Source organism: Varanus komodoensis, unplaced genomic scaffold (assembly GCF_004798865.1).
Source record: "Varanus komodoensis strain SLA01 unplaced genomic scaffold, ASM479886v1 scaffold6_4, whole genome shotgun sequence".
Classification (NCBI taxonomy): domain Eukaryota; kingdom Metazoa; phylum Chordata; class Lepidosauria; order Squamata; family Varanidae; genus Varanus; species Varanus komodoensis.
Genome location: NW_025336347.1, coordinates 11,985,579 through 11,999,699, shown reverse-complemented (window position 1 = coordinate 11,999,699; position 14,121 = coordinate 11,985,579). Strand labels below are relative to the sequence as shown.

The 14,121-nt window shown below is 40.0% G+C and overlaps 1 protein-coding gene across 1 annotated transcript in view; it reads left to right on the top strand.

Annotated features, from left to right (window-relative positions):
• SLC25A26 (solute carrier family 25 member 26) overlaps positions 1-14,121 on the top strand; it is a 149,423-nt gene that overhangs the window by 91,586 nt on the left and 43,716 nt on the right. The window contains exon 6 of the mRNA XM_044451855.1: positions 9,783-9,827. Within this exon, the coding sequence (XP_044307790.1) occupies positions 9,783-9,827 (45 nt within the window). The remainder of the gene's footprint in view (positions 1-9,782; positions 9,828-14,121) is intronic.

The following is a 14,121-nucleotide window of genomic DNA, read 5'->3' as shown; positions in this document are numbered from 1 at the left end:
TCATAATTTGCTAGCCTTCAGTATGCTTCGCCTATTGCTTTCCATTCAAGCCCAGTTCTGCAGTTCATCAAGCCTAGAAGGCCTGTTTATCCCTCCATCTTATCAATTAGGTTACGAAATTGTCCCCTAGCTTATTTTCTCACTTGTACAAATGATCTTCAGCAACATCTTCCCAAACTTGAGCACCCTGGAGCCTTTCTTCCGGTCTTATACACATCACTGTTCCATGTTATAGTAATAGCTACATTTTTTCATTTTTGGTTGTGCTAGTGGCTCCTCTGTCTTTACTATAAAGCATAGCAAGTTTCCATAGCTTGCTTTGAGGGAGATTCAATTCCCATTATCTTCTGACAAATACAGCTAACACTGCATCTGGAAGGGTTGATTTTTAATGTTCTTTTACTAGCCACAAAGCTGCTTTTTTCTTATCAGTTTTTCAGCATAAAAACCTGGACTAGGCTGGGAGAAGCACTCTAGTTTGGTTGGGACAGCTTTGTTTCCTCCTGGTGACGTTTGTCAATCCTTTGAGTTGGTGGCACTGTTAAGTAATGGAATCTCTGTTGGTGGATTAAAGATTCACTTATACAGTGGTACCTTGGCTCATGAACTTAATTCGTTCCACGACTCTGGTCATGACCCAAATTGGTCATGAGCCAAGGTCAGATTTCCCCATAAGGTTCAATGTAAACAAGGTCAATCCGTTCTGTAACTATTTTTTTTATCACAAAAATGTGAAGCAAAGTGACAAAGAACAATAAAGATCATGGCCATCTCCGCCCCCCAGCATGATCATAGACAGGCGTGATTGCAGTCGCGCTCAGGCAGGGAACATGGGCGCAATCGCGATCGTCACCCGATGTGGAGTTTGCAACCTGAGGCAAAATTTTTCTGAAATTTCTCTTCACGACCCGATTTGGTCATGAACTGAGGCATTCGTGAGCCGAGGTACTACTGTATTGCGCAACTATTTTCAGCTCATGGTTCTACACATAAGAGCAGTCATGTTAGAAATGGAGAAAGAAAGGTTCCTTAATGCAATATTTTTACATTTCTTGGGCATGACTTAACTAAGGTATTTTGTTGAGCCAGAAGTTTTAGGCTGGCTTTTGACTTGATTTAAAGCTACTCCAAAGAGATTTACACACATCTGAACAATGAATATACTTCTACACAAATATAATGACTTGTGAGCAAGCCCAAAGTTAGTTGTTAGATTAAAATGCTTCAAATAGTCTTTGACTATTTGGTTTTCTTAACTCTCTCCCACACTAGAGCCATTCAAAAAGATGCTGGACAGCTATCTGAGTGGGATGGTATCACTTGGTGTCCTGCAACAGCAGGGGGTTGGATGCAATGGCCTGCATGGCCCCTTCCATCCTTACTGTTCTATGATTCTATGAACTCTTTTGTGGTGAATTTTTGCTAAACATTAATGTGGCCAAAAAGCATGGAAAAGTCAATGTATGCATCTTCACTTTCTGTAAGTCTTATAGCATTTCCTCTGTAAAGGGTAAGAAAAAACAGATATCATGCTAACACACTGAAGGGCTCTTGAAAAGTAGTTAAGCTTTATGGGTTCATGGACTAGACTGGGTCATGTGGAACCTGTGAATGTGCATAGGACAGAGCTGGTGAGTGGGGCATTGGTAGGTGCAGCTGGAACATACTTATTCACCCCCTCAGATACCCATTCACACATATTTTCCTATTCTCTCTTTTGTGCATGGGTGCGCGTATACACACACACACCACCACCACTGCCACTGCCACCAGCAATCCTTAGCTTCACTGGGAGCATAGGAAAAGGTTTAATCTTGCCCCTCAGCAGCATGGAAACAAAAATTCAGGATTACTGGAAAGATTAGGTCAGAGCCCCTTCCCCAGCCTTTGATCTTGGTCAAGATGTAGTTCCTTGTTTCGATGGATAGCTGTGTAGCAGGGGAAATTGGTGGAGTACCCCAGGACTGGCAGATTTTATAGACGGTGGCCAAGATCTGCCTGTGCCCCAAAGGCCAAAGTAATCCCATATGCGCCTTGAACGAACAAAGGGAACATTTAAAAAATAGAACGGATCTTACAAGAATATCAGGGGTATTGTGGAATAAGCTTTCATAGGCCAGAGCCCAGTGTGCTGAGAAGCAGATGACCCAAGAAGTAGAGACTAAATCCATTGCTCCAAGTGTTGCATCTCTTTTTACAGCTATAAATAGCTGCCAATGACCCCCCTCCCTCTCTGTCCCTCTCACTCATTCACATACAGAGAAATACATTCACATGCTGTTTGTTGTGAAATAGGTGGAGGCTGCCCTCACAGCAAATAGCAGTTTTGGGGGTGAGTCTAGTCAGAAACATGGTGAGAGGGGAAAGGGTTCACGTTTCTCGCTGCATTTCACTTTTCTGATGAACTGGGGTGGGGGAATTAGGGTTGCAAAAAGAGACCCAACACTTGAAGTGACCTGTTTTGCAACTTGGGTCTGCGTGAGGAGACACACACGCCGCGTGCGTGACGAAGAAGCGTTTACGAAGCAAGGACCCGAAGTCAAGCAGTACAAGAAACAGCTGTCTATTTGTCACATTCCCATGCAAACCACACATAGATGCAAGTTCCAACTAGAAGAATACAAGATCCAGTCAGACTGGGTGAGACCAGTTCCCATCAATACACTCGTGGGGATAAATTCCCTCAGCAAATGGAAAGAGCAAACACCTAAAGACCAGATTTGTTTGCTGTTTCTTCTTTCTTTTTTTGCTCTGACAAATGAACACAGCTACTTCTCTGGAATTTGTCATGAAGGGAAGACTGTTTATTGCAAGTCTGTCCTTTTCAGAATGGAATCTTTTGATAAATTGATAAATAGTGTGCTGAGGATCAGTCCAAAGGAGAGGCAGGTGATAACACCCCAGCCAAGTTCTGTAGTTGGAGATGTTCAGGATTATGTGCTAATTTGGTAAACCATGCAGCCACTTTTATGCATTGGACATAGGCCCTGTATATCTTAGAACAGGGACCCAGTGCAGTGTAGTGGTTAAGGGCATGGGGCTGAGACTCAGGCAATTTGGGTTCTAGTCTCTGCTCAGTCATAGAAACAACTGGGTGACTTTGGGCCAGTCACCAGCTCTTAGCCCAACCTACCTCACAGGGTTGTTGCTGTGAGGCTAGGGTCAGAGAGGGGGAGGGGGAGGAGAATGAAGTATGCCACTTTGAGATCTTTGTAAGAAAAAAGGTGGGACATACATCTAATTAATAAATAATAAATAAATAAATAAATAAATAAATAAATGATGAACAGGTGCAATAAGTGTAAGTGAATGTAGCATCTTAACAATGCTATGCAACACCAAGTTAATTCTGAACAGCCAGATTGGTAAAATCTGCAACATTTGTTGTCATACTTTAACTGGTAGATTTTATTATTAGTAGTATTGACGTTATTGAATTAAACTATATGTGGCCAAGATAAAATTGCCAATGTTGCAATTAGTCTGTAATACATTCTTAAAATAATTGATACCCTTCTGGAAGCAATTCTAGTGTTATTCAACTCTGCTGAATCGTCAGTGCACTATATACGATCAGGCTAGACGGGCTGAGAGGGCTGGTATACTGGTGTCTGTTTTCTGTGAACATTGTGGGAGAGTTGATGGAGCCAGCCAGCATTTTGCTGGCAGAAAGTCATCCACATGTGCAGAACACATTTTCACTGTTGTTTTAACATATTTCAGGTGTAAATATCAATGCTTGGCAGGGCGTGATGATCTTCTGTTTCGGTGATTTCTTTAGGAAAATAATCACAAAATGCAATCAGTTCACAAACTGCCAAAAAGAGAAGAACCCTTTTCTAGAGCAAGACAGTTTAATCGCCCTAATTGTGGTGTAGCTGTAAAAAGGCTTGCGGTGAATCCAATCAATTTTTGTCACTCTTGGAATGACCTCGTAAAGAAAGCGGTCTTTGTATCTGTGATTCAGAGTAAGGGCCTCCCTCCCTCTTCAAAGGGTGCTCGGCTAAGATGGTGTCAACATGTAAATGAAGACTGCTTGAAAGAAAAGATTTGGAGAATGTAGCTGTTCTTCAATTTCACAGTTTGTGTGAAATTTCAGCTTGTGATAGTGAAATGACTTTGTCTTCTGGATTATTATTTAGCTTATTCTTAGTATACAAAGCCTGTTGAACACTTGGAAAAGTACTGTAGAAATACTAAGGATCAATCACTATTACAACGCCCCAGAAGTCTGCTTCTTCCCTCTTTCTCCTGAACTGCAGTATTGGCACCAGTGGGGAAAAAACAGCCTTGCCTCTCAGAAAGCCAAGGTTTGAGAATCTGTTACATTATGCTAGGGATGGATGGGTCCATTTATTTCCATTTCATTTTGCTCTCTCATAAATCTATTCTGTACTATTGCTACTGTAACATGCAAGCTACTAAAAATCCACATAATTCATATTTAAACACACATTTTTGAATACTTTCTCCTCAAAATACATATCTCTAAAAGCATTTCTGAATGCATTTTCTCTCAAAATACAGGTCACTAAATACATTTTGTCTTAAAATACAATTTTATGATGCCTTTGAGTATATTTTTTAAGATAAAAACTACATTACCAATTCCGGATGTGTGTGAAATCCACAGGATATTCACATTCCGATCTGCACATTAGATGATTTGCTTTGCAACGCAGATTGGATAAAGTCCTCAAACATTTCTGCTTTTTGCTTGAAAGGCATCTCCTCCTATGGCTACATCCTCTCAGGAATGGCCATCGGGGGAAAAAAAATCGATGGAGAGTTCCAGACCATTGTGAGATCAGTGTGTTTGTTGGAAAATTCCAAGCTCATCCTGGCAAGATAATTGCAGAATTCATAGGTAACCACCATGCAGTTTATCCACTCACTAAAATACTAATGGTCTTCAACTTCCGTAGCAACTGGCAACACCGCTGCATCTTACATCTGGACCTGTATTGTATGTTTGCTATTTTAATATGTTTGTCAACTATGGCTGGCCATCACATATCACATTTGAGCACAATCTAGGGAAGAGGCAATAATTTCAGCATTACAATACCTGCTGTGCATATATAAGGCTTTAAATCCTGGTGGCGCTAATAACCGATCCAGTCCTGTGCCTGAGATTGCAAGGAGTGCTTCCTGTCAAGATCCTTCATGTTGTCTTTATGATTACCACAGGCGAGGGTGGGAGATGCTAGAGTAAACACTTCCATGCTTGTGCCAAGTTGTTAACCCATTTGGTATCCCAAGAACAGTAGTAGACAGTTGTTAGAGATATGCCTTGTAAATATGCCATAGAGGTTATTAGTTTATAAAACCATTTTACTAGTCAACCAAGAGGCTTATAGTCTGTGTTTCCATGCTGACTGTGAGGAGGGGGCACACAGAAAGAAAGGTTATGATTTTTTACAAAATCCTTCTGCCAAGCAGAGAGCTGGAAGAGGGATGGAGGGTTCTGCCTTCTGCCAGCGCACTGCTTTTCTCTGCTGTCCACAGTGGGAGGGACCCGAGACTGGAAGAGGAAGAATACAGCATTCTGTCCACTGACTTTCCTGCATGAAATTTCTTATTAGTTTATGTTATTCCTTGTTATCTTTGTTAGCCTATGGCTACCAAGTGAGTTGCCAAGTATCATCAATTTGCATCACATGTCCCAGTTCTTTTTGCTCTGGAGAAGTTTAAGGAGCTATGCAGGACATGGATGCCATATTTCTTTACCCTTTGAAACTCTGCCTTGCCTTCTGTATTCATTGCCCATGTGTGATTGAGCCTGTATCACCAGCCACAAGGGTTTGCACTTGAAAGCAACTGGAAGCAAGGATTTTCTCAGGCTGCTGAATTTTGCATTTGTATGGTGGCCAAGGATCGGACATGACTGAATGGTTGATGATGATGGTGTTTAGTACAGGCACCCTGGTATAATAATATAAGGGGTGTTCCTTTTGGTTCTGTCAGGCAAAGGAATGGGCCAGTTAATTCCTGCTCAAGAATAAGGCATCCTTCCCTTTACAAGTCTTTATCTCCTTGTAAATGTCTTTTGCCTTTTGCTAGAAAATGAACAGGGCTTTGACACCTCAAGTTGGGGGCAGGAAGAAATTTAATCATGGCACTTGAGTTTCATGGCCCTGATAAATAAGAATAATGTTTGACCTCTACTGTGGGGCTTTGAGAAGCCACAAGGGAAATTCTTCCTTGTTTGCAACGACAGGCTTCGTATGAGATTTCAGTTTGTCAGCTCAATGTACAGCAGTGGCATTGATTTCTTCTCAATCCCACTTCCTGCCTGACTAGATAACAAATTTCCCATGGCAGGTGTCTGTCAAGTTTAGTTTTGCCTGGCAGAGGAATGGTCTGGGCTCATTTATTAATCATTACCTGCACCATGATGAACATAATCTTTAACTCTTGTGATGTGGAAAAACACAGGAGAAGATTTAGCGCAATTTCCCCAAACTAGGCACTTCTAGATTTATTGGACCGTAGTTTCCATAACCCCCGGCTGCATGGTAGTGGGTATCCTAACTGGGGATAATAGGAGCTACAGTCCAGCTCCTCTGGTGCGCTTCAGTTCGGGGAAGGTTGATGCACAGAGATGCAGACATTTTACAGTAGAAAACAGTATATATTAATCTAATACAAGAGCTTTTTCATATTGGGCTTCCATCTGCACATATAAAACTGTTTCACAGCTTAATAGATATACTGTCCCTTGTGCACCTATTTGAGAGAATTGTACATTTGGTGGGCTACTCAGAACAGAATAAAAAGCAGTGAGAAACAAAAATATCTTCATCCTGGCAGCAGCCATTCCATCTGGCTTTAGCAGAAGGGGAGATGCGAATAGGGCCACTGGATGGCCTATTCACTCTGAACTGCTTCTAGTCCAGCTGATCATTTTAAAGAACAGCTCTGCAAGTTTAAGAATTGGTGCTTGCTTCTTTTACACTTCCTTCCTCATCCCCCTTTCCTTTTGTGTTGTATCTTTTCAGTTATAAGCCTGAAGCCAGGGACTGTCTTATTTGTTGTTGATCTCATGTAAGCTATTCTTAAAAGCCTTTTCAGTAGAAAAGTGGGGTAAAATACTTTTTAAAAATAATGGAGTAGATACAATATTACTGCTCATATACAGTTTCCCAAAAATATGTCTTCTCCATGGCCTCTTTGGTAGCTCACACAGAGAAACACAACAGTGTGAATAGAAACTGGAGTAACTTGAATAAGTTGTACAGCATAAAGTATGTAGCATGAATATTGCAACAGAAAACTCAGGTCTAATGTGGAGAGTTGTGAGCCTCTCCTGTAGTATACCTGTGGAGATAAGGAAAAGGATGAAGGGTAAAGGTAAGCCCCCGCCCCCTTGCTCCAAGGCAGAGACCTGAGAACTGGGCGATAAGCCTAACTTTTACCAAAGGCATATGGGAAGGAAGCTAATCGACCCAGTCCTCTTCCTACCTGTAGCTTTGGGATAGATTTTAGTGGGCCCCCTCAAGAGCACTCATTCATAGATTTCAATAGAAAATCTTTCAGAAATAGTGATTCTGTGGTCATTCTTTGAGTAATGCTTGAGAAATCTTGGTACCACATGTACCACAATGTTACTGGAGGTATGGAAACTGTAAGTTGCAGAAGGATCAGTTTCTTTACCTCATGGTAGTTAAGACAGAAACTCACAGTCATGCAAAAGAAAAGTGAATGCACATTGTGTTAGGCTGAGTTTCCATTTTTGGAAGTTGAAATTGAGACATAGACAGATGGTGATGTGGACAGATAGCCAGATGCAAGTGGGGTTTTTTGAGTGAATATATTAGGTTAATGTTAAGTGGTTACATCTGTTTCTGTGTTGTTTTGTTAAAAATGTACGTATTAAGTTAGTCATCTTCATAATTAAAAAAAAGCATAAACAATTCATGCCAGGGCTCTTGAGTGCATTTTAGCATCCCGTTAAATCAAATGTCACAATGAATGTCTGGCTCTCAGCTTCACTCTTCCTTATTATATGTCTGTATAGATTTAATACGACAGCTATGGTCTGTGATGTAAAATTGAATGAGCTGAAGCCTGTCGTGTTGACAGTCATGGTATAATAATGTTTTACATTTAAAGTTTATTGTGCCTTTGTAAAGTACCGTTTTTGCAAAACACTTTACGGACATGATAAAATAACATGATAAAATAATGAATATGCTATCATAACAATGGCTACAGTCCAGCATACAGTTACGGCATACTTAAGCCCTGTTGACTCAAGAGAGGTATAAGCAAAAATACCTTTGTGTATATCTGTGAATTACAGCCAATGGAACTGGCAAATATAATGCTGCTTATAAGGATTAATACTGAAATAAACCCAGAAAGTTTCACCAATATATTTCCTCAACTTGTGGTTTCTTCTGATGTATGCCTTCTTGGGAAGAAAGATTCATGGGCGATAGTTGTCAGCAGTCTAATATCTTCAGTCAGTGAGTTCTTACTTTGCAGCAGAGACCCAGAGGGTAAAAACCCAAAGAACAAGTAAACCAGATAGATATCCTATCACAGTCTCAGTGGCTTTACAGTGAATTTATGCAGTCAATTTTCCACACAACAAAATGGTGGTTCATGGTCCTGTGAATGGATTCCATGTGCATTAAGCTGCCTTTATGCATTTTTAGAGGACATTTGAATTTTGAAACTGGCTATGGAGAAGAGGCTGTAGAACTGGCAGGAGTAATGAATAGCAGGGCATGTGCTATAGACACTCACAAAACTGGACCTCTGTCATGAAGTGGCTGCAGGAAGCCAGCATGTGACAGAAAAGACTGGTCATTAGAACCTTTTCAGAGCTTCTACCACCACCAGAGAAACCCCTGAGACTTGTGAATATATGAATGGAAGTCTTAATTGGAACCTTTTTGTCTTTGAACTCAGAGGGTTAAAAAGGAGTCAGTGACTGAACTGGGTATTTAGATGTAGATGACCAGTGTAAAAAAGGTGGATAGCTAGCCTCCAGAAATATATTTTCAAGCAGTGGCAACCTGGGTTCTCAAGAGGTTAATAACTCCAAGGATCTGCTCCATGTTCATTTGTCAGGATTGACTTGTGGACAACCAAATATTATAAATATGCATTCGCTTATGAAGTGTCTAAGCCTTCAATTAAACACAAATCTTTGTGATGGCTGACCTAGCAGTTCCTTGGCAGGCTGGGTTTCTGTGCCTAGCTTATAAACTATCCTCTGTATTATTTTTCCAGATTTTAAATCAAACTTTAAAAGTCACCATACTTAGCACTGCCAGTTAGTGTTCTTAGAGCCCACCCTGGCTACAACTCATTAACCTCTCAGCAGGGAATTATACTAAATGAAGTCAAAGGCTCTGTAGAAAAACCAGCCATCTCAAAGCCTTGTGCATGATATGTTCCTTCAATATTTATAATTTTAATAAGCTACAGTTCCCCAGATGAACAATAACATTTCCTAATTTAGTAAACCAACTGATATGAGAGTCAGTATGATGTAGTGGTTAAGAGCACAGGACTGGAACTCAGGCGAACTGGGTTCTAGTCCCCAGGTGGCCATGAAGCCAACTTGGTGATTTTGGGCCAGACTCTCTGCCCAACCTAACTCAAAGGGTTGTTGTGGCGATAAGACTGAGAGCAGCAGGAGGGGAATGGTGTAAGCTGCTTTGGGTTTGTTATAAGAAAAAAGGTGGGGTATAAATCAAATAAATAAATGATATAAAATCATCATTTTGCTTATGGTTTTTTTCTTCTTTTTCTCTTCCCAACACCAGATTCCTTTCTCTCTTGTACAGTTTCCTATATGGGAGTACTTAAAGGTAAGTCCCTATACACATTCCAATTATAAAAGTATTATAAATGTGGCTGGCACCAAATTAAAACAGGTGAAATCACTGGTCAAAATGCAGTGTGAAACAAAGTGGGATTAAAAGAATTGACAAAATGGAGATAGACTAAGAAAGGCTAACCCAAGGAAAACAAGTTAAAGCCAAGGGAAATGGTTTTAGTATAGTGGCTAACGTTAGATCAATATAACATGGGAATATGTATTCATGGATTTGTATTATAGTTTAAAATAAATTTATAATTTGTATTTTAATGATTGTAAGCCGTCCTGAGATGCCATGCATAATGGACAGCATACAAAAGCTTATATATATGTATATGTATATATAAGATAGATTAATAGAATTGCTTGGGCAGCCAGATCATAAGGTCTGGTAATCTAATTGTTATTAGAAATCGGCTCTTCTTCCCAGCTTTCCCTGCTGTTCTAAATCACCAGACTAGTTTTCCCCAATCTGGTACTCTCCGTGTGTTTTAGACTACAACTCCCAGCATCCCAGGCAGCATTTCCAGTGGCCATGAATGATGGGGGTTATAGTCTAAAACATCTGGAGGGTGCTGGGTTGAAAAGGTCTGCACTAGACTCTGCCCTGGAACAAAGAAGATTTCTGCCTCCATACTATGCTCCTGTACCTCTGAACTTGTTGTGAAGGTTGGGAGAAAGAAAAGAAACTCAGGGTACAATTCCTAGTCAACATGGGAAATGCTGCAAGTTGTAGGACTTTTTCCTGACTGAGCATATGCAGTATTGTGCCCTATCTGTCCTGGTAGCAAACTGAGGAAGCCCTGAGGAACAGCTAGTTGAAACATAAAGTCTTATAGTATGTTTAAAGAAGAATTGTGTTAAAAATATTTTCAGGCATCACCTAAATGTTCTTTGTTTTACAATGGCTCATGTTTTTTGTCTCTTTATTCCTACCTTTCCTCTTGTGTACACTCCCCCCCATCCCACATTCATGCAAAGTACATTATCAGTGTTGTTCATTCTGTGTCCAAAATATGGATTAACTTGTTACACCATTTGGGATTTTTTAGAAGGGAGCCTGGACTGCAAAATACTGCCTGGTCAGCCTCAAGTTTACCTCACTGATTATTAAGTGTGGCCATGCAGAAAAAGTTGTTTTGGGGAAATTTGGAAACCAGCTCCTCTTCCGAGTTACGCTTCGAGCTATTGTCTCAGACACAGCTAACTTTTGCTAGTGGTTTTGGAGTGAAATCCACTTGCCCACTTGCAACCTTACTGAGACCACAAAATAATTTTACATAAACCACCAAACTGCTGTCAGATTCTAGTAATATCAGGCACTACCAGGCTTAGTTTGAACACATAAAAAGAAACTTGAGATGTGTCTTCCAGATTCTGCTGGATGAGGACCTAAAGTACAGCTTCATGTAACTTAAAATTAAGAGAATGCTCGTTTTGATCATATTTAGTTTATCTTTGTTTAAATAAATTATTTGGATAGATTTAAATACCTTAAAGCATTTTATAGCAATTTAATTTATTAATGTGAACAGGGATGGGAGGAAGTAAAGAACTACAGGAAATGCAAAGAAGATGCTACAGCAATTATTTTGAATTTTAGTATTAATTTTTAAATATGTATTTTAATAATTTAAAGGATAGCTTTGGGTTGTTGGAAAGATAGCTTTATTTTGTCATTTGTATATTATAAATGCTCTTTTTAAGATGCCATTCCATTTTTTGTATTGATAAGCATTGGATCGCAACTTTGTAGATAGGGAGAAAGCAACAAAGGAACTGCAGTATAAGTTATGGCGATTTGGAAAATGTATATGCTGCCTGTAGCCAGCCATTCAGTTTATAGCAAAGATTTAAAAAACACATTTATGCAAAATCAATGCAACATATAAAAATATCATAAAAACAAAGCAAGGAAAATGGAATGTTCAAGCAAAAGCAGGGTAAAATCTCTATGAAATTTAAAAGGTATCTGCTGTGCTGTACAATGACATCAAGGTAGGAGCCAGGCAAGTCTTTCTGGGGAGTGCATTCCATAGCCAGAATGCCACGACTGAAAAGGTCCTTTCCCCCATAGCCACACATCATATGTCAAGTGGCAGAAGCCTCTGGGGAATGAGAAGCTCATACTACCAAGCCCCCAGCTTTGGACCTCTGTTCTGAATTAACAAGTTTCTGAAACCATCTTGAAAGGCAGTCCTATCTGCTAAGCTATGCCATAGGCTAAATGGGAGCATACCAGAACATGGATGAGTGAAGCCAGATCATTCCTGTCAAGGTAGGGTCATAATTGGCATACCAGCCAAAACCTGTGTGTCTAAACTGTTTACTGACAGTATCTCATCTTGTCTAGATTGAGTTGAAATTTATGTGCTAAGAGGCTTCACATGTTATTTAAGCTTAGCATGCTTAAGGTTGAAGTCCAGTCAATTACTCCACTCAGACTTTAATTGAGAAGCCTACCTATCTCATCTGAGTTTGATGAGAATCCAGAATAATGCTAGTGTTACCCATATGTTGCTGGCACTTTACAGATGACCTCAGTCATTGGTTTCCCATAGAGAGTGTTGGTGCGTAGGCACAATTACCGCATTGTCAAGCAGAATTCCCCACTACTATATGCTGGAACTGACCATCCAAGGAAGCACAGAATATTACGGAATATAATATAGGATATTGAGCTCAATCCCATCCCAGGCTGCCTATCTGAAAGGAACTAGTGTCAGTAGTAACAAAAGGTGCTGAGAAGTCAACGAGGTCAGACTCTTCCTGCATTTGACCTGTCACAAGTCATCCTGTAGGTGTCCAAGATAATTTCTGTGCTAAACCAGATCTGAAGTGCTGTTGAAACAGATCTAGAAAATCCAGCTCACCTAATAATACCTGGACCAGATGAACAACCTCCCACTGAAACACCTTGCTCAGGAAGTGAGATTTTCCCACTGGTTGTTAATTGTTAAAAATATCACTTCAAAACTATTAAAACTTAGGGTTCCAAGGCAGCTTTTTTTTTCTGAAGCAGTCATACCGCAGTCTTCTTTAAGGCAGTTAGGACAGGACAGGGTGGGGACAAACTGGAAGATCCTAAATCCAGAGATTTCCAGTTCAATATTAAGAGTTCCTCACATGCACTTACTTGGAAATTTTGAAATCTATCAGGAAAAAGTATCAGATAGGATACACCATTGTGGCATCAAATGGCTAGTATCAGGTGCTTTAAAAACATTTGCATCATGCTAATATCAACTCACAGAGTAACTTCACTTACTTTATTAGGAATCTGTTTTAATGCCATAGTGTGGAAACAGCTTCCTGTTGAATTGCATATTGTAGAACTAGTCTGACATAATAATTGGTAAGTAAGTATAATTATGTTCTGGACAATGGAGATGACAGCATTAAAAGGGAGGGGAAAATGACAGCATGCCCTTCAAAACCACTTAAAACAGGAATATGTTGTAATGATTCCGAGAATACGGGCTGTTTCAGCAAACATGCAGGATGCTGTGGACGCGAAACGTATGATAAACACAGAGAATAAAGTTATGCCAGTGGAATTCAGCTCACAAAGTAACTAGATGATTCAGGTTTTTGATCGAAGGTAATCTAAATATGATTCTGCATATTTCCAGCAAAATTATTGTTCAGTAATAAACAATTTGCAAGAGGTTGATCCAGTAGTAGCATTAATCGAAAATGCACCTCAAATTTCTCAAGAAACTTCAGGCATTGCATCCTACTAAGAGACTTAATGTTTCACAAATTATTTAAGCCCGGCTGTGCTTAAGATGAAGTCCTGGCTTTTTATTTGGGTTAGGTACACTCCTTTTTAAAAAAGAAAGAACATGTTGTGAAGAAAAATGTTCCTGTAGCCACTTTTGCCAAGAAGATTTGTAGAGCTCTCCCTGGAACAGTGAAATGGCTGTAAGGGGTGGGAGGGTGGTGTGCTGACTTTTAAAACATTTCACCTCAATAACCTGTTGAGGAGAAGGCATTGATGCAAAGTATTCCCAGGTCCTTCCTTTAGATATGCAAACTAACTGAATGGGCTCTGGGTTCCCTGCTGTAACGGAAACGGTCATGATGGCTTGAAGTGGGGCCTTTAGTATCACAAGGCCCTACCAATACAGACTTGTCAGCACCAGAAATTGAGAATTTTTTTGTGGCCAAAATATACTTGCTCTAGCAAGCTTTCTTGGAGCTGTGCTTTACCTTGTTTATTTCGGGTGCAATCCTAGAAAGAAAGAAAGAAAGAAAGAAAGAAAGAAAGAAAGAAAGAAAGA